The sequence below is a fragment of the Phasianus colchicus genome, chromosome 14 (assembly GCF_987193195.1).
Source record: "Phasianus colchicus chromosome 14, bPhaCol1.hap1.1, whole genome shotgun sequence".
Lineage (NCBI taxonomy): Eukaryota > Metazoa > Chordata > Aves > Galliformes > Phasianidae > Phasianus > Phasianus colchicus.
This window is the reverse complement of record NC_143449.1, coordinates 6,207,800-6,229,033: the sequence shown is the minus strand read 5'-3', so window position 1 is coordinate 6,229,033 and position 21,234 is coordinate 6,207,800. Positions and strand designations below refer to the sequence as shown.

Genomic DNA, 21,234 nt, shown 5'->3' with positions numbered 1-21,234 from the left:
TTTCCCCAATTCTTCCAGGTTTTGCTGGCTCTTGTTTGCCCCGCTTCAGCACTATGCCTTTTATTTACTGCAACATCAACGAAGTGTGCTACTACGCCAGCCGAAACGACAAGTCCTACTGGCTGTCCACCACCGCTCCCATCCCCATGATGCCAGTGAACAGCAATCAGATCCCACAGTACATCAGTCGTTGCTCCGTGTGCGAAGCACCATCCCAGGCTGTGGCTGTGCACAGCCAGGATATCACCATCCCACAGTGTCCCCTTGGTTGGCGCAGCCTCTGGATAGGATACTCCTTCCTAATGGTAAGGATAACATTGCTACTGCTGTGGCAGCTTTACATGTTTTTTTAGATCTCCTCATCACTGAGACTGAATTAGCTGAGTTGCTCATAGCAACTTCTTTATCAGCAGGCCTGCTGTAGGCCGCTTGTTCCCATTTATGTGGCCTTCTCGTATGCACTGCTCAAGTCTGGTAGTAAAATCAAAGCAGTAGTTCTGCATTGCCACAGATACTCATACTCATTGTGCTTCAAACCTTTTAGTGCAGAAACACTGATTAAGCTGCAGTATTTCTTTAATCCCCTCTGTCTTCTGAAACATTATTTCCAGTGCAATCCCCTTGAAGCTCAGTACTGTAAGTTTATTAGAAAACCATGAAGTCAGCATTATTGTCTCCTGATTTTCCCACTTTGCAATTGCAAAGCTGGATTTCCTTTATACAAGGATTGCATATTCAGCATAAGCAAATGCCTTTGCTTCTTTGCCTCCAGCCCTGACTCAAGACTCAGATACAGATAACCAAGGTGTACATTTGTTTGCCCATTCTACTTTTCTCAACTACAGAACTTGAAGCCTGCCCTATTGCCTCCTCTTCTGTTCCTTCGCGCTCACTTAAATGACATCTTTATTTCAGCACACAGCAGCTGGTGCAGAGGGTGGAGGTCAGTCCCTTGTTTCACCTGGTTCTTGCCTGGAGGATTTCCGTGCTACGCCCTTCATTGAATGCAATGGTGCCAGGGGAACGTGCCACTACTTTGCAAACAAATACAGCTTCTGGCTGACCACTGTTGAGCAGTCGCAGCAGTTTGTTGGTGCTCCTCCCTCTGAAACTCTGAAAGCAGGACAGCTTCGGACGAGGGTCAGCCGCTGCCAAGTGTGCATGAAGAACTTGTAACAGAAATGCAAACAGCATGAACAGTCTTTGTTACCTAAGAGTAGGCATCACTGATGTGAAGGAGATGAATTCATAAACCTGTCTTGTGTGTGGTTAATAAAGGAATCAAGATGGCCAGAATTTCACAAAAATCAAATGTCAAGTCCAGGACTTCGCACACAAGGGAAAGACCAGTGCTCAGAAAGCCATTCTATGGATCATGGTGCTATCTATTTCTCTGCTGTTGTTTGGGCTTCTTCTTCATTCATGGCTACCTCAGAAAGTCTCTGGGAGTTTTTTATTCAGACCGAAGCATAACTGGCATCTCACATACACCACTGAGCAAGGCACGCACCAACCACCACCACGAGACGCATCTCCAAAGTTGAGCTTTGTTAGGGCCTCTGCAAACAGCACCTGGCCTAGTGTAAGGGAATGGACACATTCTCCTATGAAATGAGGAACTACCCAAATTTTGTAATGCACTGTAGGTGACTTTGAAACACTAAGCAGAAGTGGTCGATAACTGACCTGATGAATGTTTTGCTTTGCTTGTACAACAGGTGGGATGTTCTTTGACTCCAGCGATAGGTAATCAATTCTAATCCAAATTCATATCCACAGTTGATTTTGAGCCCAAACCACCTCCAGCATTTTTCATAGCTCTAACTGTATTCCAGGTAAAGTTTCCTTCAAGGCCTGTTCTTATCTCCTTGCAGTCAAATGACGCACAGCCACCAGAAACACTTTCTTACTGCAAACCTTAATCTTCTTTCAGAGGTTGCCTTGCCACAGTTTTGTGTCATTATACAAGCTGTGTGTGTATAAAAAGTAGAGGCCTATTAGCTAGCATGCAATGCCTCTGCAAATACAGAAGAAAGCAGTTAGTTACGAGATGTACATTTATTATTTCTACAGTCACAATTGGTTGTGTTCTTCCTCTGGGGCTGCTTGCTGTATTCCGCTCATTTTGAGAATTGCATTTCTATCATAATCCCACATTCCTAGAGGGCATAATTAAAGAAAAGTGCTACTAATTGTGTTATCCTTATGTATTTTGAGGGAAAGCCATGAAAAAGAATGCTAATAGTTACATGAATTCATTAAGTTGGCCTAGCAGTGTGATTATCAATTTCTCTTTCTAGTGATGTGCACAAAACCCTGACATATTGACATTCCAGGACAGCTGAAGGAAGTGCCTTGCAAATACACTATTGCCTTGGCTTAAAGATTTTGAAGACAAATTGTCAGATACTGTCAAGACTGAGACATGAATTTAAAGTGTTTTTTCTCTACTAGTTGCTAGAGGTCCAGCTCTATCCAGCAAAATACTTGAGCGGATACTGTTTTTACCTTCAATGATTGAGGGTGGAACCAGGTGATCTGTAAGTCCCATCCAACCCAAAGCGTTCTATGAATCTGCAATGCTTATTTATATGCATAATATGATGTTATTTTCCCAGATCGGAATCAGAGAGCTCTGTGTGTTCAGAGCTGAACCACAGTAGAGATGAGCAGAGAGTTTGTGATAAGAATTTTTAGTCTTTCATTTAACTCTTTCCTGCTTGTGAAAGATCTGCAGCTGCTTTGGGTGTATTTTGCAATTACTTTAAGATGTTGTAGTGTTCCTGACTGATGATCCTTTAGTGCAGAATATAGAATTTACTTTTAGCTGTCCCAGCACAGACTGAGCATATTCTGCTCCTGGTGTAGGCAAATGCAACGTGAAAAAGCTGCTGTGTGCACACAGCAGTGCTCACCGTATGCTGAAAATGTCTGCAATTAACTCTGGGACATTTTCAGCAATTGGGCTTCCATGGTGCTATAAGAAGTGTCAGTCAGATGTGTTTGCAGACTTGATTTTTGAACATGAACATATGAAATGTGTTTTTTTCAGGATTAGAACTTTATGCATTTAACGTGCCAGTATCTTTAGAGAAGTATGCTTCTACTGCAAGAAGCTGGCTCTGTTGCTATCAATACCCAAACTTCCCTTGAGTTCCACAAATGGCCTTTTCCTGCTGCTCACCCAGAACCACAGTCGTGCATCAAACAGCTCACAGCTCAGGAGGAGAGCTTGGCCCTGCAGAGCTCCTCCAGCTGCTGAGAAGGCATGCAGCTAATTCCTGGGTAGAGGGGGAGAAAAAGTGCTGTTTTTTCTAAGCGTATAATTTCCAAACTGTGTTTAATAAACACTAAACAAGATGAAAAAGGCTCTTCTTAGCTCTTTCCTTATCACACTGGCCCTGTTCAGAAGGTGCAAGTGAGAGGAGACAGCATTCAGTATTTCTCCATGTGTTTTTATTGGTGAAGATGAAACTCTGCAGTTCACGTTTATCGCACTGTCATGACAGAATGACCACCCTGGGGACTGCCTGGTAGACCTTTACCATGGAGTAAAAGATCTCTGCCTTAAATTAAGTGTTTTTCTTAGGGCTGCTAGAGAGATACTCTGCCTTATAGAAATACAACCACTCAGGCTGCTCTGATCAACCTGTAACATTAAGGCACTTAGACCACAACAGATCTCAAAAGGCAATAACTCAAGTAACAATGATGTAATCTGTCTATGTGTATATATTAAGTCTTAACATAACCTGGTTTGCATTTATTTCACACAAACAAATTAACAAAATATAGCAGCATACAACCTATGAAAAGCTTAAGAAATTTATTAGATGCACAGATAAAGTGCTATAACAGAAGTTTGTGTAAATCTACTTTAAAATAAATAAGGTACAGTTAAACCACCTTTGACTCTTTTTAGCTCTGAAATAACCTAAGTTTTAATGATTTTGATGTTAAGGTCAAGGTGAAATATACCATAACTGTAACAGTGGTTGTGATCTGTATCAACTATTTGAGTCTCCCGTTCCTCTCGAGGTCTCCCAGAAGCAGGAAGGCTATTGCAAAATGTATACATTAGACACAGTTCCTTTTACAGAAACATTTTTGTAATAAAGTGTGGTTGCTCAGATACATGTTAAAATATTTAACAAGGAAACAATTTTCTCATGATCCAGTTGATCTTTTAAACAAGACAACGTATTTTTTCCTATGATGCAGCCCACAGGAGGGAACAGAAGTAAACATCCTCCTTAATTGAAGACTGTTTTGCTTTAAGAACTAAACTATTGCATTATTATGAGAGCAAGAAATATCCATTTGGGTTATCCCTTTCTCCAAACATAGAGCCCAGAAATACGCTTATTTTTGCCTTAATCTCAAAGGCCTGTTTCTCTTCAGGTAAGATATTGAAAAGAGATTCCTGTTAAGCATCTTACCACAAGAGCTTTTATTGCCTTTCCATCTGGGGAAGCTCTTGTTAAACTGTCGTTGGAGTTTTGGATGCTACTCGGATTCTGTGCTCTGTTTTTTCCATAATTTCAGGCACTTTGGGGCTAACATGGCTGTAAGTCAATGCAATGATATTAGCAATGTGTTCAGTACTCAGAAGAGTCACCACAGTTTCCTTCATACACTCAGGATTTCAAATTCTTCTTCCAATTCAAACAGCTTGTCAGTAGATTCAATGAGTTCTGCAAAACAGAAGTGATGCTAAAGTAGTGCCTGACTATTTACTTAAAAGAAAAAACTTTGAAAGACGCATTCCAGAAAAGCATCTTGTAAGACTGATAAAGATAAGTAAATCTGTGCTAGCAGTTGTATGGATTGTTTGGATAGGTGGCAGATAGGTATTGCTCGATGCTTAGGAAAGCACAGTTATTCCACCTGCGACTGTTCTTCTCTTTGCTAAGGAGGGACACTGAGCTGCACAGGAGGGCTCTCAGCCCGCACCATACCTGCTCCTGTAGTTGTCACTTCTGGCTTTGTTGGAGGTATGAATGGAGGCCAGTGGGGCGGGTGCTTCTGGACGAGCTCAAACATCCGTAGGCTCTGTTGCTTTAGAATCTCCTGAAGACAGAATACTTTCATTTTAAATGATGTCTTGAGAGAACCTTAAAGCACAATTAGGTGTCTGTTCAATAAAAACATCCTTTCATTATGTGTATCTATCAGGAAACAAAGGCTTTATGCAGACATACTGTGAGGTCCTGTTATACTTTGAGTACCATAGATTTCTAACATTTTCCTCATTAAAAGCACACCTGGCAGACAGATCTCTTGAACTGTACACAAGATATCACTGGCTTATGAACAGCTTTGATTTCTATACACCTGTGATTTTGTTTACATGTAGCAGTAGACACCAAGAATGCTCAATATTTTCTGCCTTTTAGAAGAAAAGTACCTGTGTGGAACTCTGCAATAAAAGACAGAGCAGCTCCAAAAACCAACAGATTTGGAAGGATGAGTTTTGATCAGGAAAAGCAAGCTGTTACTGAAGCCAAGTGCTACTGCTCTTCAAAGAGATGTTACCTCCTGATACATATTACAGTTATATACAAACTGTTTTCCTCAGCTGTTTGCTTCACAGCTCAGCTGTTTGCCCCTTAAAGGGTATCTGTTTCCACCCATTTTTCAAGTGGCAGGGTTCCTGGCTGTCAAAGCATTGAACAATTTCTGCTTAACAACACTGCAACACTCTCTTACCCCGATCTGTTAATTAATTCTTCTCTGGCTCTTTTCATGCGAATACAGAGATAAATGTAATGGGAGTTTCTGGTTTAGGAAAAAAAAACAACCAACAACAAACCAAAACCATGAATTCCTATAGAGTGAACAAAGATGGTCACTTGCCACCATTACCTTTTGTACGAGACTGCACCAGTTATCAAAATCACATTCTTCTTTGCAAAAGAAGCCCTGAGGGGGGAAAATCCAAACAACAAAAATACAACAGAGTGTTATTTTGCAAATTACAAATCCACAGTGCAGCAGGTAAAGCAGTGTGAGCAGCAATATGCTGATTCCCCCTATGGCCACTCAACGAAAAGACCCCAAATATGTGGCAGTTCAGGGTGAGAACCCAAGGGTGGCACAAGGCCCTGCAAACCCCAACAAACCAATCAATCAAAAACATGCAGCAGCTGCTGTGTGCTCTGTCATGGAGGCACGGCCAGCTCCAAGAGCCCAGGCATCAGCCTTACATAAAGAATAACCTAAAGAACACTTTCCATATGGTACCTGTGCTGGAAATATTTGTTCTTCATTATGCCTTTGTCTGGCTCACTGCATTATTCCAGATGTTGTAGAGTTACACAGATAAGTATTTAAAAAAAAATGAAAATACTTTCTAGAAAGTAGCAGTAATAATAGCAATATGCCAGTGAATGAAAGACGCTGGTATCTTGTTTAAAGCTAGAGACACACATCTCATAGGTGACAACTGCCAAATCCCTACCAGAGGATAATGGCACAGGGTCAGATTTCATTTCTTCAGATACAACAGGTGCCCATAGAACACTGTAAAGTATGTTGGATGACTTCTACAAATAATTCCATTTAAAGATTTTTAAATTATGATACAATAAATAACTTGTCCAGAGTGATCAAGCTTATAAGACAGCAACAGAATAAAACAAGTAAGCCTGATTCCATTCCTTTAACCACTATACACATGCTGCTTGCACACAGCAAATGCACTCAGCAAAGAAACTGAAGGTAGCTCCCTGTCATGCAAACACACAGTGCCTGTGTGACCTAAGATTAATGCATCCTATGTAGTTAATATAGAAACAGCTATGTGTTGATAAAAGACAGCTTTGTGATTTCGATCCTATTGAAGAAACACATTCTTGCCCTTAGTTTGAAATAAAATATGTGCATTTATTACTTTCTAACACCTACTAAAGCTACTGAAGGGTCCAAATTCATGATCTTCATTCTGTGGGGAGCTTGCTGGCAGTGGAAGCTCTGGTCATCAACTGTGCCATTCTCTTCTGAATCTACAAAGCTTTGGGTGGTGTGAGGGTCCAAATAGATCAGCTCATTGCCTGTATGGATGACACCCATATGTTGAAAACAAACAAGTGACTTTAATGAGCACTAAGTCCAGAACTGCAAAACCAAAATTAACACTGACTGTGGTGACAATTTATCTAGGTCTTCTGTTTAGGGATTGCTAAGGAGAATCAAAAAGCTTAGACACAATGTTTCCACAGGATATTTACTGTAATCTTCTATTTTGACCTATTACTGCAGATCTTCTGGTTGGTATGTTCTACCTTTCTCACATTCTTTCCTTTTCCCATGTGAGATCCAGTACTTTCCTTTTTTTTTTTTTTTTCAAATCTCAACTGCTGTAATCCCTAACATTCCAAGATCAAAAGGTACAGGATGGCCAGAAATTAAATCTATAATCCCATTAGGCATTCATTCAGAAATTGGAACAAAAATGCCTAAAACAGCTCAGGTTTTACAAAGGAACAAAACGTCCATAAAACTTGGGCCAAACAGGTGAAATCTGGATGACCATATTTACAACAATTAAAGGAATACATGATACAAGAAGATCTGCAAGAAGGTGGAAAAGACACCACTATCAGAACACATTTGAAATGCAAGAAAATAAGAGAAGTGACAGTGGACCAATACACTTGTCGAATGCTATCGGCATCGGTGTGCTGTTTTTGCCTGTCATTACTTCTTTCTGCACCTAGCTTTGCTGTTACCTTTCTGCTTCTGTAAAGGAACACATCATGCTATTGCTGAAATACTTTAAGTATTTCTTCATCTCTTTAACAGTACTCTGATTTTTCTTTAGAGATTCATAATTAAACTGCTCACACTCTCCCCCCAGAAATTTCTCTTTTAACCATCTGCATATTTTGAATAAGTTTCCCTTTTTCCTTACCTAAAAATCCTATGAAATAATAGGCATTATTTGGTTTCCCTCCTAATGCTCCCAAAGACTGTGGCATCTTAAAGCATTCCTAGGAATTCAAAGGGAGGAAAAGGAAATTATAGTTGATTTGTTTACTGATCTCACGGATACTTGAACTTATTTGACAATAACAACCAATTCATTGGGGAAAAAACCTTACTTTAAATGCATCAATATATACTGGATTTATGTGATTTATCCCTAGTCGTAGAGGTATAATAAGCAAGAGGGGCTTCCAGCCTGTGCAGAGTCCTGCTGTGTTCCTGTTTCGGCCAAGAGCACTTCTGTGCAAATGTGCACTGCTGTGGGCTGTGCCGCTGCTCTGGGGAGGGGACCAGCACATCTTCTCTGTGGGAATACAACCAGAAATCAGTCAGTGCACAAAGGAACACAAAGTAGATCTTCCTCTCTGAAATAAATCAGGCTGCTGTGCCAGAGATCTTCATAGAGCTCCCAAGATAAAATGAGCAGGGCACGGAAATTAATTATAGCTGTTTAGCGGAAGTAATTCTAGCAGACAGTATGTGCTGGCACATCAAAGTGAGACACTGCATTGATGACTGGGAGATGAAAATTTAAGCCTGACATCTATGACAATTACTGTTGGTATTATTAATATGCTCAAGACTCGTCTGTAAAACATCACAGAAATGAAACGGCAGAGATGATGACATCAGGAACTCCTTGAGGAACTCTTTGCACCCAACGATGTGAGCATAAAGAAAACAACAGGGACTGAAGCAGAAGTGGACTGTGGTTAAGCTTCATTTGTAAATCCACCTTTCTTAGGACTGTAAATTAAGCAAGGCCATGCATTTCTCAGTGCTAGGATCTGCTGCTGCTTTCTTTTTTTTGCCTACAAAAAGCACAACTCTTTCACAAACCCTGCATTAAAACCAATTTACATAAACTGCAACCTCATTCCATCTAAGAGCTAAGAGTTTAGATAGCACAGACCATCTTTGTCTTCTCCCCAGCTGCACAGTGGCTTTAGTTTTGGACATGCAAACCTGAGTTTGTGATTTTTTTTATCCCTTTTCTTACACCAGGAAGGAATACAGGTGGCCCTGAAGTAGTTTGTTCATGTTTAGATACATTTGGGAAAATGAAGTCTTATCAGAAACAGCTATAGGAGTACTAATGTTTCACTTACTGATGTCTTCAATGACCACTGTGTTGTCCATAGATACATAAACAGCCAATGAATTCCATTCATCAAATAAAGCGAGCTTCCTAGAGAACAAATTGACATGAACTAGTTAGCCCAAGAGGGTACTTATACTTGGAAAAAATACATGATTCTTGAATAATTAAAAGTTTTGGGTTTTTTCCTTTGGAAAATCAAACTTCTTGGGTTTTTGAAGGTCTTGGTGCAATAAGGAGTAATCTTTGAATATTAAACATTTAATATATTTGGAAAAACAGATACTGAGTCGGAGCAGGAAAAGCATATACACTCTACCATGTGAAAACTGTTTTGTCATTGCCAATTGCAGTGATAGTAACAGCTCAACCACATAATTAAGTTTGCTACTTTGTATTGCATTTAACAACCTACGCAATGGAATCTTGCCCATCGTGTCTGTCACTGTCTAGAAAAGGAAAAATTTCCTTTGCCAGCTTTGCATATTAATTTTTGCATAAGAAGTTCTACTGAATTCAGTGGAACTATTTCTGTGTGTGTGTGTGTGTGTGCAAAGTAGAATTGGACATTAAAAGCTAAAGGAATCTGGGCATCCAAAAGTTAGGTGGGATACAGAGGTTTCTGTTCATATGTGTGAAATCCAGACCTCTGGGGAAGGGAACTACAGTCTGAAACTACACAGGCAGAGTTAGCTGTTTGAAATAAGCCTGAAAAACCCAGATGTGAGCACTAACCCATGAAGAACTTATCAGTGAGAAGTGCTGGGGCTCGGGGTGTGCTTCAACTCCTCCTTTTTTCCAGAACATGTTCCTGTCCCAAGGTTGCAAAGAATTGCTGCTGAGCACTGAAGACCTGCAGCCTCAATGCAGGTCCATATCCCTCTTATCCCTCCAAGAACTAAGCAAAGTCAGCTCTTCTAAGGAGCTGCCCATCTTTCGTGGTTGGCACAACTGCTCCCCAGAAAATGAGCAATTGCAGTTCAGTTCCCCCTTGGCCCAGCTGGCTTCCCTCTGATGTTTAATACTGCCAGCCTATCCTACCTGGTAGCACTCCTGACCTGCTAAAGCTGTGCCTCTATGCAGAAAGCAGCAGACATCTGTGGTGGCTACTGTTTAGGCAAACAGACAGCGCAGCAGCTGAGAACAACTTCAAGTTTCTCTTTCCCAGGCTCTTACTGTACTAAAATCTAGAGCTCACCCATTCCCAGTTCAGTTCCTGCCCACCATATCCTACATTACACTTGTAAACACACAGTAAATGTATCCCTGATTCTGAGACAGGCAGATGCAGCCTTTAAAACCCCACCTGGGCCTTATCCTGATCTCTGAGCTAGATGCCCTGGGGGAGCACATTCTGAATGAGCTGGTAGGAGCTGACTTACTTTAATACTTGAGCAACTGTATTTGGTCCAAACCACTCTCCGATCGATTTCCCCTCTCCAACACCCATCTGTGCTGTTTTTGTGAAGGGGAAAAAAACAAACCACAAACACAGAAGAGAGATGACAAAGAATTCAATAACAAAAAATATTCAATGCCATGGCTATATGAGAAGTTTTGAGTAACTGCAAATTATGTTTAGCAATTAACAATTATTTTCGCAACCTATGCTTTTTTCAAATCCTTACTGTTGTTAGTTCACACAACCATAAAATCACAGAATGGTTGGGTTGGAAGGGACCTTAAAGCCCATCAAGCTCCAAGCTGTGCTGTGGGCTGGCTGCCCTTCCTCCCCAGGCCACTCAGGGCCCCATCTAGTGTGGCCTTGGGCACCTCCAGGGATGGAGCACCCACAGCTCTGGGCAGCAGTGCCAGGGCCTCACCACCCTCTCAGAATAAAGAATTTTAGTTTAAAGCCATTCCCTATTCCAACTATCAGCCGGTCACCCTCCTGCTTATAAGCTCCCTTCAAGTACTGGCAGTTCTTTTAATAAAGTTTCTGAACAATAGTAAGATTTACAAATAATTATTACAAATTATTACAGATCACAGCAATAAGCTCCATAACTGTCTATTTTAGTATTACTGACCCTGGTACCCAAGGCTTACATAGTTTATCAGGGGACAGATTCTAGCGTGTGCTTTTATTTAGGTCTCGGTGAACAACATTTCTGTGCTGTTATGCATAGCCACCTACATGCGTTTTTATATCTAAACACACACTGCCTTCATAACCACTACTTAAAGTTATGAATTAACAGATTACAAATTATTAAGTTTCAGTACAGTAGGAATTTCAGTAGAAAGTCTGTTTGTTCTTACCCATCTGGTGGATGGAATAACAGCAATCCTTCCTGTCTAGAAAGCATCGGAGGATTCTGTGATATTCTTCTGGTTGTTCTTTGTGTTTTTCCCATTGCCAATCTGAGAGGAAACACAAGGATTAAAAAAACATAATGTTTCCATTATCCTGATCAAATTTCTGGAAAGTAGTAAGCCACACAATGAGATGGTACAAGAGTAACCCACAAGGGCTGCTCTGAAAGTAATGCCTCCCATTTTATGATGTTGGACTTGGTGATCTGAGAGGTTTTTTCCAACCTTAACGATTCCATGATTCCCACCAATATCCCATTACATTTTGTTGCCATGTGACAGATGGCAGCAGAGGGGCAGTGTGACAGCACGGCATCTGACATGGAAGTGAGGATGAAGCAAAGGGGTGGAACTGAATTCCTCCATGCGGAAAAAATGGCATCCACTGCCATTCACTGAGACTTGCTGAATGTCTCTGGAGACCAAAGAGTGGGTGTGAGCACACTGAGGCACTGAGTGGTGCATTTCAGCAGTGGCAACAGCAGGTCACGTCTGCTGGCACGGATTTGTATGAGTGCAGCATGCAGGCTCTTGTTCACAGCTGGTGTAAATGCACAGCTACTGGTGGTGTCTGTGTTTAAAAGTAGTGTTTTGTAGCTGAGAATTTGCTCTATCAAATAGTGTTATTGTGCTGTTTGTATCTGTTGTAGTTTTCATGGAAATAAGCAGGAGGCATTACTTTCAGAGCAACCTCCACACAATTCATTTCTAAAATTTCCTTTTTGTTTAGAGTGTCTAAAATTCAGTTTGCTATTTCCTTTAAATCATCATAGGCTAAATGGCAAAAATGTCATCAACTGCAGATTTATTCTGACTGATGGCTGCTGAGCACTGAGAGCTACTGCAGTATCTGTGAGCTTCCAAGGTTATTTAAAACCACATGCTCTACTTAAATCTTGTGAGATTTGTAAACATACATCAAATAACAAAACAAGGTCCATCCTGGAAAGTCCTCTCACACAGCAAATCCACAACAGCTCTGCCACGTCTGCTTCTGCCTATAATAGGGGCTGTTTCCTTAGTTATGGAGAGAAACAGGATTCCTGCCTGTTCTCTCTATTTCTCTGCTTAGAGTTGCTATGATTTCACCCAGTCAGACAAGAACAATTAATCAGTAACTTTTACCAAAGCATCAAATAAAGTCTCATTAATAAATCTGGGTTTTGTGTTTTTATGGAACACTACACACACACACTAAAGGAATGTGGTCTCCAAACAGTACAGATGTTCACTCAGAAGCAGTACACACCTCTTCCTAAATGCCTGCAGATCAGTGCCTGTGCCAGCATCATCTGCCCACACCTCAGCATACATCCCCAGCCAGCGTCAGACGAAGGACCAGTGCCTCCTATTAGGAAAGTTCATCACAATTAATACAGGCTTTGAACGGGAGGCAGCACCACAAAGAAACTGTCAGAGTGTAAGAGCCCAGTTAGGTCTGCTGAAATCTGCAGTAATTGTCCTGTGGGTGCAATGCTTTTATTTCCCCACACTGCTGGTCTAATCTCTACACAGCACAAATAAGGTTTATGTACTCCTTGTGGAGCTGACTTACTCCTCATTCAACAACACTCACAAATATGTACTGCTTGCTGTACAAACACGAGCACCTCATTACATGCAGGTGTAAGTAACATAGATTTTAATAACTTCAATATGCTGTTTGCATAAATAATTATAACAATGCTCAAAATGTAGTAATGTAAAAATCATTTGTCAGTCCATGAGGCCATCCCTACTCCTGCTATTTAATTTTAATGAGGCAACAGGTCTGCAGTATACTCACCAATAGGAGAAAACTTTCTTCTATACGTAAACCAGAGACGAGCACTGACATCCAACAATAACTTAGATTTGTCTGGAATGTTTTTAAAAGGAAAGAAATAAATTTTTAGAACTAGAGAATTCCAGTTTTTTCCTATATAGCCTAGATATAGGCTCACAGATGACTCCTGTTAGCTTCTACATATAAGGTCTTTAATACTTAGATGCTTTTTTAACCTTTTAAACCTGAGAACTTTTGTAGACTTATTATTAAAGTTGGATTGTTAAGAATGAAATAATTACTAGGCAATGAAGTTGTGAAAGGTGTTTGAAATGATTCTGTCCAGCTTGAATGAAATGCTATGGAGAACTATGTCCTCAAGAAAGAACTGGTAAAGCAAGTTAAGGTGAAGAACTCCTACGTGCCAAACAGCATAGAATTATGCATCACTTCCAAACCCAATACACTGTTATTTCTTGTAAATATTAATAATACTGACTTAATTAATTCTTTTATTTATTTATTTATTAAATATACACTTACAGAATTCTCCCAAAGGCTCTCAAAGCAGCTCTTACCTGCTGCTTTCTCTCGGAGCTGTGCTCAGACTCACTGGCCTTTCTAGGGATCTCCCAGCCCACCGAGGCTGAGGACGGGACCCTTGGGTGTCCCAATACCATGGCTGCAATGACAGCTGCTACCTCTGACATGTAACACAGTGTGATGTCCTTGTCCCCTCCTCAGGGAGCAAAACTCAGTTCTGAAATCTGATTTCTGTATCACACAATTGCTAAGGCTATCAGGCTATGTTGCTTTTCACCAAATTACAGCACATGCCTCAGATTATTACTTTTTATTCTGCTGCTGATTTTGAAATCTCACTTTATATCTGACAGACAGCTCCCCTCGAGGGTAAATAACATCAGCAATACCAACCATTCCCTGCAGATTTGTTTTTAATTTCCGAAGGATCTGGTGATGAGAAGGGACCAAGCTCACACCTCTGCCAGTCGTGCGGTCTCTGCACGAGCAGTGACAGACAGTGACACTGGGGTTTCGTTCAGGGCTGAGTACCACTACCTACAGCTGGGGGTTTTGTTCCAGGGAGAAGCTGCTGCTGCACCACAACCAGCATGTCACAGAAGAGTCTTCACGTGAGAGGTACCTTCATTCAGCTGGTGCCGCCTTCCCAGAATCCACACCGGCTCGTCGGTGTCGGGAAATTCTTCTAAGTATTCCGACAGAATAGTGATCTGGTTTTCATACCTGGACAGAACTGAGCACAACAGGGCAGCGCTCAGCCCCCGCCCCGCTCCCATAGCACGACATGGCTGCCGCCGCACGGCCCGGCTGCGGAGGGAGGGAGGGAGGGAAGGAGGGTCTGCCTGCGTCACTGGCTAACGGTAATTAATACCGATTACAGAAGGAAGTCCGATCGTTGCAGGGCTTTGGGTTTTTTTCTTTTTCTTTCATGACTAAAGCGGGGCTCGTTGGAAGAGTAAAAATGCCCCTCGGTCGTTATCTTTCAGACGTCAACCTGAAGAAACAGCGCTGACCGCAAGCACGAAGCCAAAGCAGACGCGATCCTACGTCGCTCCTCCCGCAGGAAGAACGACGGCGCCGTGCGGGAGCGGCACACGGCACACCGCCCGCCCGCAGCCGTCACGCAGCCGCCGCGCCCGCACGGCTGTACCGCAGCTCCCGGATCCGCCCGGCGAGCCCCCGCGGAGCGCGCTTCCCGGAGCCGACGGCGCGGTGCCCGGCTCCTCCCGGCCGCGAGGCCCCGATGTCCCGCCCCGATCCCTGAGGCGCGGCCCTCGCGCCGAGGCCGGCAGGCTTTACCTCAGCGATCCGCCGGGCCCGCTGCGCACGGCTCGCCCCGATCCCGCCGCTCCCCTCACCCCGCGGCCCCGTCCCGCCGCCCCTCACCTGACTCCATCCTCCCGCCGTCACCATCCTCCTCCTCGGCCCGACGCGGAGGTCCGACGCGGCGGCCGCGGGGGGCGCTCCGGGAGCTGTAGTTCCGCCGCCGGGTGGCGGCGCGCCGCGTCCCGCCGGGCGGACTACGAATCCCAGCAGCCCCCGCGGCGCGGAGGCGGCCTACGGGCGCGATCGGGCGGAGTCGGCGCGGCGTCCCGCCGATTGGCCGGCCCGCGGGGCGGGGCGCCGCCCTGTCGGCGGGGCGGGAGGCCGGCATGGAGGGCGCGGTGTCCAACGTCGAGGTCTGCAACCTGGCCTACGCAGGGCGCCTGGAGGAGCTGCGCGCCCAGCTGCTGCGCGACAGGGCTTTGGCCACCGCCACCGACCAGGTCGGCCGGCCGAGCGCGCCGCGGCGGGAGCGGGTCCCGTCAGGGCGGCCGTGCGGCCCGGGGCCCGCTGACCGCCGCTCCCTCCCCGCAGGACCGCCGCACCGCGCTGCACTGGGCCTGTTCGGCGGGACGCACGGCCGTGGCGGATCTCCTGCTGGGGCTCGGCGTGCCCGTCGGCGACAAGGACGACGTGAGTGAGGCGGCCCGGGGCAAAAACTTGGAAACGATTCTCAGCCGTTTCTGTTACTCTTTAAAAAATCTTCTGTAAGCGCTGCTGTCCGTGCCTCATCCGAGGGGTGAGGTGCCCTGCGGTGCCACGGGCAGCTGGAGCTAAATGGCTTCTGCTGTGCGGCTGCAGCTTCTGTGGGGGCCGAGTGCAGAGCTGTGAGCGGGCCCACGGCTGGTCTGCCTGCCGATAGTAACGTTAAGTGCTGCAGCTGGGGGCTGTATGACTGGTGAGCGGTCTGCTCTGCACTGGGGTTATGTTTTCTTGCGTGACGTCTTTGCTGTAATAACTTCTGTGCTTGCCTCTGCAGGCCGGCTGGACTCCCTTGCACATTGCTGCATCAGCGGGCCGCGATGAGATCGTGAAGGCCCTCATTGACAAGGGGGCTCCCATCAATGCCGTCAATCAGAACGGCTGCACGCCCCTGCACTACGCAGCCTCCAAAAATAAGCAGGAGGTACGGCTGCCGGTGCTGCTGCAGTTGGTGTTGCTGTCAGAAAAAGTGGTTGTATGAACTTTTCTTCAGTTTTTTTCCCCTTTTTCTCTTCCTATGCCTTCAGATTGCAGTCATGCTGTTAGAGAATGGAGCTGATCCAGATGCGACAGATCATTTTGAATCTACCCCATTGCATAGAGCAGCAGCCAAAGGCAACCTAAAAATGATACAGATCCTTCTGCAGCACAATGCATCTGTTAACATACAGGACTCAGAAGGGAACACTCCCCTGTAAGTGATTTTGTCTGTTGGTTGGTTTGAGGGTTTTTTTTATGTTTGGTTTGGCTATAGCGTAATTTCCATGAAATGAAACTCCATCACTTCAAAATTGCTTTTTTAACTTTAGGATGCCTCAGAATACTCCTTTGCTTCACATCCCTGTGTAATTAAAAAAGATTTTAGAAAATAATAATTAGTGTTTTGTATAAGTGTGTCTGTACATCCATACTTTGTGTTACTACATCTATTATAAAATGTAGAACACCTTTTGTAATTACTTGGAATACATTCCATTTCCACTAGGGGGTAGAAAGCGTGCTAATGACATCAAAGTCATAAGGAACTGGTCTTGCAGGCTGGCCTGCTCTGTCCTGTCAAGTAAGAACTAATTTTGGAAACTTTTCCTCACTTCTCTAAGGAAAATAACATGCGATTTAAGTATAACTAATCCAGTGTTTGTTATTGCCTCAGAGAGCAATTTGAATCTGTAAGAGTGAAACCTTAGCTGCTTTGAAGTTGGTGGCAGAAACCTGCCTTCTCTGCATTGGAATCAAGATTTTGCCATGAATAAGATTGAGCAGGGTATTTTTGCTATACATAAAACCCAATTTATTGTAGAACACATGCATTTATTTTCAGGATAGGATGCTAAATTGAAAGAAAAGCACTTGCTGTGTTTACAGTAATTCTTTACAATTTGTTTTATTTCTTTTGATTCAAATAGAGATTACTGTTTTCCAATTTCACTATGGATTTTGTGCTCCTTATCTTTGCTGACTGCAGAGCCAGGCTTTGAAGTCTTTGTAGGTGGTCGATTATGCGTGGTTTTATTTTTCTAGGATTTCTCTCCTCTCGTTCCCCACAACATTCTTGTTTTGACAAGGCATAATTATTGCTCTTCATAAGCTTGGACTACTTAAAAGTGGCTGTGGGTTTCTTGTTTTTATTGCAGTCATTTAGCCTGCGATGAAGAGAGAGTGGATGAGGCAAAGCTGCTGGTGTCTAATGGTGCAAGTATTCACATTGAAAATAAAGAAGAGCTGACCCCACTGAAAGTGGCAAAGGGTGGCCTGGGAGCCATACTTAAAAGAATGGCAGAGGGCTAGTGGGGCCTTCTGGCTTGGCTGTCTCCTCTTTTGTGCTTGTGTTTAAGATTGCCAACCTCATATTTCAGTAGTTCAACGAGGATGTCATATGTGAGCATCAGCATGGTACTCAAATGTCTTATTGCTAGGTTTGCTCAAAGTAACTGCCAAAAGAGTCATTTGTACTTCCTGTTGATTAAACAGATTACTATTTTTAATGTATTTTTGATATCTTGCTGTTTTCTTTCAGTTCACTGTATGATCTGTATACGCTAGGTCATTCCTTCTATGTCACAGTCCAGTTTAGGATTATTTCTTTCAAACAACTTTGGGAGTCTCAAAATGATATTCCTGCTCTCTGTGCTTCAGGTAATAATTTCAGGGATAAAGCGTGATTGTAAGGTGATTTCCTGCTGAATTCTTAAAAAATGCAAAGCAAGCATCTGTATGTGTAGGATATTAAAAAAAACTAGCAACTTCTGCGATGATTGCAATCATGTAAGTGTTTGTTTGGCCCCGTGAGAATTGAAGACATCTTCTAAACTGCTTTTTATTTTTAATAAGGATCATTGAGAACTTCCATGTGCTTGTCACTTGCTCATTAGTCCCTTAATTTTGTACAGGTAATCCCTGATTGAATTGATGTGGGGGAGGTTGGGATTTTCTTTTTTTGTGTTTTGCTTTTTCATGTGATTGCAATTAAATTCAGTATTTGAGCATTTAGCAATAGAGGTGAGAATACTTACTGCAAAATGAATAAAAGCTGGCTGGACAGCTGGGCCCAGAGGGCAGTGGTGAACGCAGTTAAATCCAGCTGGCAACTGGTCATGAGTGGTGTTTCCCAGAGTCAGTACCAGGGCTGACCCTGTTTAATATCTTTATTGATGATCTCTACGAGGGGATTGGGTGCACCTCCAGTAAGTCTGTGAATGACACCAAGTTGGGAGGAATTGTGGATCTGCCTGAGAGTAGGAAGACTCTACAGCAGGATCTGGACAGGCTGCTCGCTGGGCTGAGGCCAACTGTATGAGCTTTAACAAGACCAAGTCTGTGTCCTACATGTTGGCCACAACAGTTCCATGCAATGCTACTGGCTTGGGGCAGAGTGGCTGGAAAACTGCACAGAGAGAAAGGATCTGGGCTTCAACATCCTGTTCTGACATTGGTAAGATCTGTTGTAGCACTGGTGGATGAGTTCTTTCTGAACAAATCATGCTGATGAAGTTCTATGAAATAAAGGCAGTGTCTTAAAGAGCAATCTTTGATGTTATAAAACTTTATTAAACTTGTGTAACAAAACCAATATTTCCTAAAATAGCTTTTGTGCATGGGACAAAATGAACAAGTCAGCTGAAAGGCTGCCGTCTCTTAGACAGTATGGAGATAGAATGGAGTTTTGTTTTTTTCAGCTGCAAGGAAGTGCTGAAGCAGAAGGTGACGTTTCTGCAGTCTAACTGATAAGAATTAAGTTAATGCACTTCATTTTGATGAGCAAGACAGAAACTTAAAACTAAATAGATATCTTTACCAATTACTTACTCTATCCTAGAAAGAAAAATGCAGGTTAAATTTCATTGAGAATACCAGGTGTGAGCAGTGGCAGAAGCTTGCCTTTACAGTAACCCCTGGCTCTGCAGGCCTTGTTGGAAACAGAAACTTGACTGAGTAAATGTTGTTTCTTATATTATGCAGATGCTGCTGAAAACTTGAATTGAGAAAAGCTGAAGATACAGTTCTGTGTTGGTTCTTGATCTTTGTATAGAAAAGAAATAAAGAAAAACACCTAAAACTGCCCCAGTTCTGTAGCTTTGTTAATCCACATTCCTGGATGATGATGGCTCGAATGTTGGCTTAGTAACTGCTTTCCATGGTAATGATCCTTGCTCCCTCAGGAGGAGATAAATGGTCCATGCAGGAAAGACATTTGGAACATCCAAGGCAAATTCTAAAGACTGCATTCTGCGTAGCTCTGCAGGGTTTTTGAGCTACATGCCATGCATCAGTATCTAATTTGGCTTGAGCTTTGCCAAAAGCATCACTGGAAAGCTACAGACAGTGCCCTGTTCTTTATTATAAATTATTTTACACAAGAGAAACTTCATAATGAGGACAAACATCTGCGAGAAAGCTCTCTATATTAGGAAACCGCAAACAAATGTATTTGTTATTTTCCTCATCCCCAGCAATCTGTTCTGCTTTTTTCAGTTTGTTTCTTTGGGTTTTTGTTTTGCTGGCCTGTTCTTTAATATTGCAATCTGCTGGGTAGAAATAAGGGAGGGGTTGTTTATCAAGAACTTGCATCCTTTGTTTTATATAAAGCATTAACATAACTTGAGCAAGTTCTATTTTTTAGCAAATATGGTGGTCTAGGAACTCTGTAATTATATTGTACAGCTAAAACAGAGTCACCAGAATAAGTTCCTGGCATACTCTGGTGAGTTATATGAGGAATAAATGCAGAGAAATGTGTAGAGGTGAGATGAGGAAAACTGATGATAATGATCACATAATATATTTCCCCCCTTTTCCCCATACAATCACATTGGTATCATGGAGACCTGAAATTTATACACATATTACAGTAAGAAAAATATAATTGACACAGTGCAGGAGATTACTTTAGAACTAGCACAGCTATGAAGAGAGTTGTGTGTATTTGTCCATGAAAGGCAAGAGTAGAAAAAGGCCTTTGAGCATCTGAGAAAAAGCTATTTAAAATTAATGCCAGCATCAGCCAAGTAGTGGGCTTCCTTGGACCAATCATTCATTTGAATTATCTCATTAAGCATCATTATTGGTAAGAAATGGCACCCAATTGGCACTCTTGCTGTTACTGATCATGCTCAGGGACAGGTTGCATGCCTATGAAACTACTCAGCTGTGAATCTAAAAATACTAATTAAGCCTCTAAAGCTAATTGCATGGTTAGAGTTTGCAGATTTTGCTTAGTAAAATCTGAGATTTAATAAAAGAAGCGCCTGATTAAGAAGAAGCATGTATACAGGTTGTGGTTTAGGCTGGATATTTTGGAGAAAAATGAGGGTATAGATCCGCTTATAGAATGAGGCAGTGTTGGTGTGAGTAAGGGTTTGATGTGCATTCTGTCAGGAGCAGTTCTTAGCTAAAACAGTGTTACCAGAATGTTGTAAGTGCTTTCATTCTCTAGAATGAGGCTAAAGGCTGGAAGACATGTATCTTGAAAGCTACAAAACTGTGTAGAAAGAGCAATGAATACAGTTAGGTTTTATGATTCGACCTGAATCTTCAGTAGGACCTCATGCCTTACATGTTGGTGAAAGTACTCAGCTGTAGTAACTGAACTTGAAAATTTTAGCATAGTTATATCTTTATATCATCTATTTGAAAGATGAATGAGGCATATAACTAATGTTACAGGAACAGTCACCAGAGGATTTATGAGTAGTAGATCCTATATGAGACTTAATTTCCCAAACACAGCAGATCCCTCAGTCAGATATGTTTCTCTGCAGTGCACAAAACTGAAAGCAGCGTCTCCTTATTTCAAGGAGTATCTGCCTCATGTAGAACATAAGGGAGCTGCTGAGTCTGAGTGTCCGTTCCTTGAACAGACGTGAACCGGAATCCCTTTGTCCTCCAGCTCTTCTGGAAGCAGGTTGCTTTGCCCTTTGGAAGAACTGAACAGGATTGAAAGTAAGCCCAGAGAGAGGAGGTTGTCTCCATTGCTAGACAAGTGGCCAGTGTTTATGGATCA

The 21,234-nt window shown here is 42.8% G+C and overlaps 3 protein-coding genes across 12 annotated transcripts in view; 2 read left to right on the top strand and 1 right to left on the bottom strand.

Annotated features, from left to right (window-relative positions):
- Positions 1-3,340, top strand: part of COL4A6 (collagen type IV alpha 6 chain) — a 121,450-nt gene extending 118,110 nt beyond the window's left edge. For all 3 annotated transcript variants that reach the window (XM_031594469.2, XM_090150069.1, XM_090150070.1), the window contains 2 exons: positions 19-305; positions 916-3,340. In XM_031594469.2, the coding sequence (XP_031450329.2) occupies positions 19-305; positions 916-1,176 (548 nt within the window). In that variant the 3' untranslated portion in view covers positions 1,177-3,340. The remainder of the gene's footprint in view (positions 1-18; positions 306-915) is intronic.
- A 94-nt stretch (positions 3,341-3,434) lies between these two features.
- On the bottom strand, positions 3,435-15,214 carry ATG4A (autophagy related 4A cysteine peptidase). Of its 4 annotated transcripts, XM_090150090.1 has the most exons (14): positions 15,096-15,175; positions 14,581-14,703; positions 14,244-14,442; positions 13,188-13,259; positions 12,651-12,749; positions 11,348-11,449; positions 10,468-10,540; positions 9,096-9,175; positions 8,103-8,290; positions 7,913-7,991; positions 6,907-7,052; positions 5,866-5,922; positions 4,959-5,070; positions 3,435-4,694 (listed from the first exon to the last, which is right to left on the bottom strand). In XM_090150090.1, exons 3-14 carry the CDS (start codon positions 14,299-14,301, stop codon positions 4,630-4,632), a joined length of 1,131 nt encoding a protein of 376 aa, XP_090006216.1. In that variant the 5' UTR covers positions 14,302-14,442; positions 14,581-14,703; positions 15,096-15,175; the 3' UTR covers positions 3,435-4,629. The 4 variants fall into 4 exon arrangements, with proteins under 4 accessions (XP_090006216.1, XP_031450349.1, XP_031450348.1 ...); XM_031594489.2 differs by lacking the exon at positions 14,581-14,703 and having other exon boundaries at positions 14,332-14,442; positions 15,096-15,214; XM_031594488.2 differs by having other exon boundaries at positions 14,332-14,703.
- Positions 15,215-15,315: 101 nt separating this feature from the next.
- PSMD10 (proteasome 26S subunit, non-ATPase 10) overlaps positions 15,316-21,234 on the top strand; it is a 31,332-nt gene continuing 25,413 nt past the window's right edge. For 2 of the 5 annotated variants that reach the window (XM_031594496.2, XM_090150057.1), the window contains exons 1-4: positions 15,316-15,475; positions 15,567-15,665; positions 16,012-16,158; positions 16,262-16,428. In XM_031594496.2, coding sequence (XP_031450356.2) covers positions 15,362-15,475; positions 15,567-15,665; positions 16,012-16,158; positions 16,262-16,428 — 527 coding nt within the window. In that variant the 5' untranslated portion in view covers positions 15,316-15,361. Of the gene's footprint in view, positions 15,476-15,566; positions 15,666-16,011; positions 16,159-16,261; positions 16,429-17,368; positions 17,724-17,751; positions 18,805-19,193; positions 21,013-21,234 lie in introns of those variants that run through there. The other 3 variants (XM_090150056.1, XM_031594495.2, XM_031594494.2) reach the window with 3 other exon arrangements.

Coding starts and splice junctions, on each gene's coding strand:
- ATG4A (XM_031594488.2), bottom strand. CDS start 14,485: ATGGGAGCGGGGCGGGGGCTGAGCGCTGCCCTGTTGTGCTCAGTTCTG. Junction 13,260..14,331: donor GCGGCACCAGCTGAATGAAG/GTACCTCTCACG, acceptor AAAACATTCCAG/ACAAATCTAAGTTATTGTTG. Junction 8,291..9,095: donor AGTGGTCATTGAAGACATCA/GTAAGTGAAACA, acceptor GTATTCCCACAG/AGAAGATGTGCTGGTCCCCT.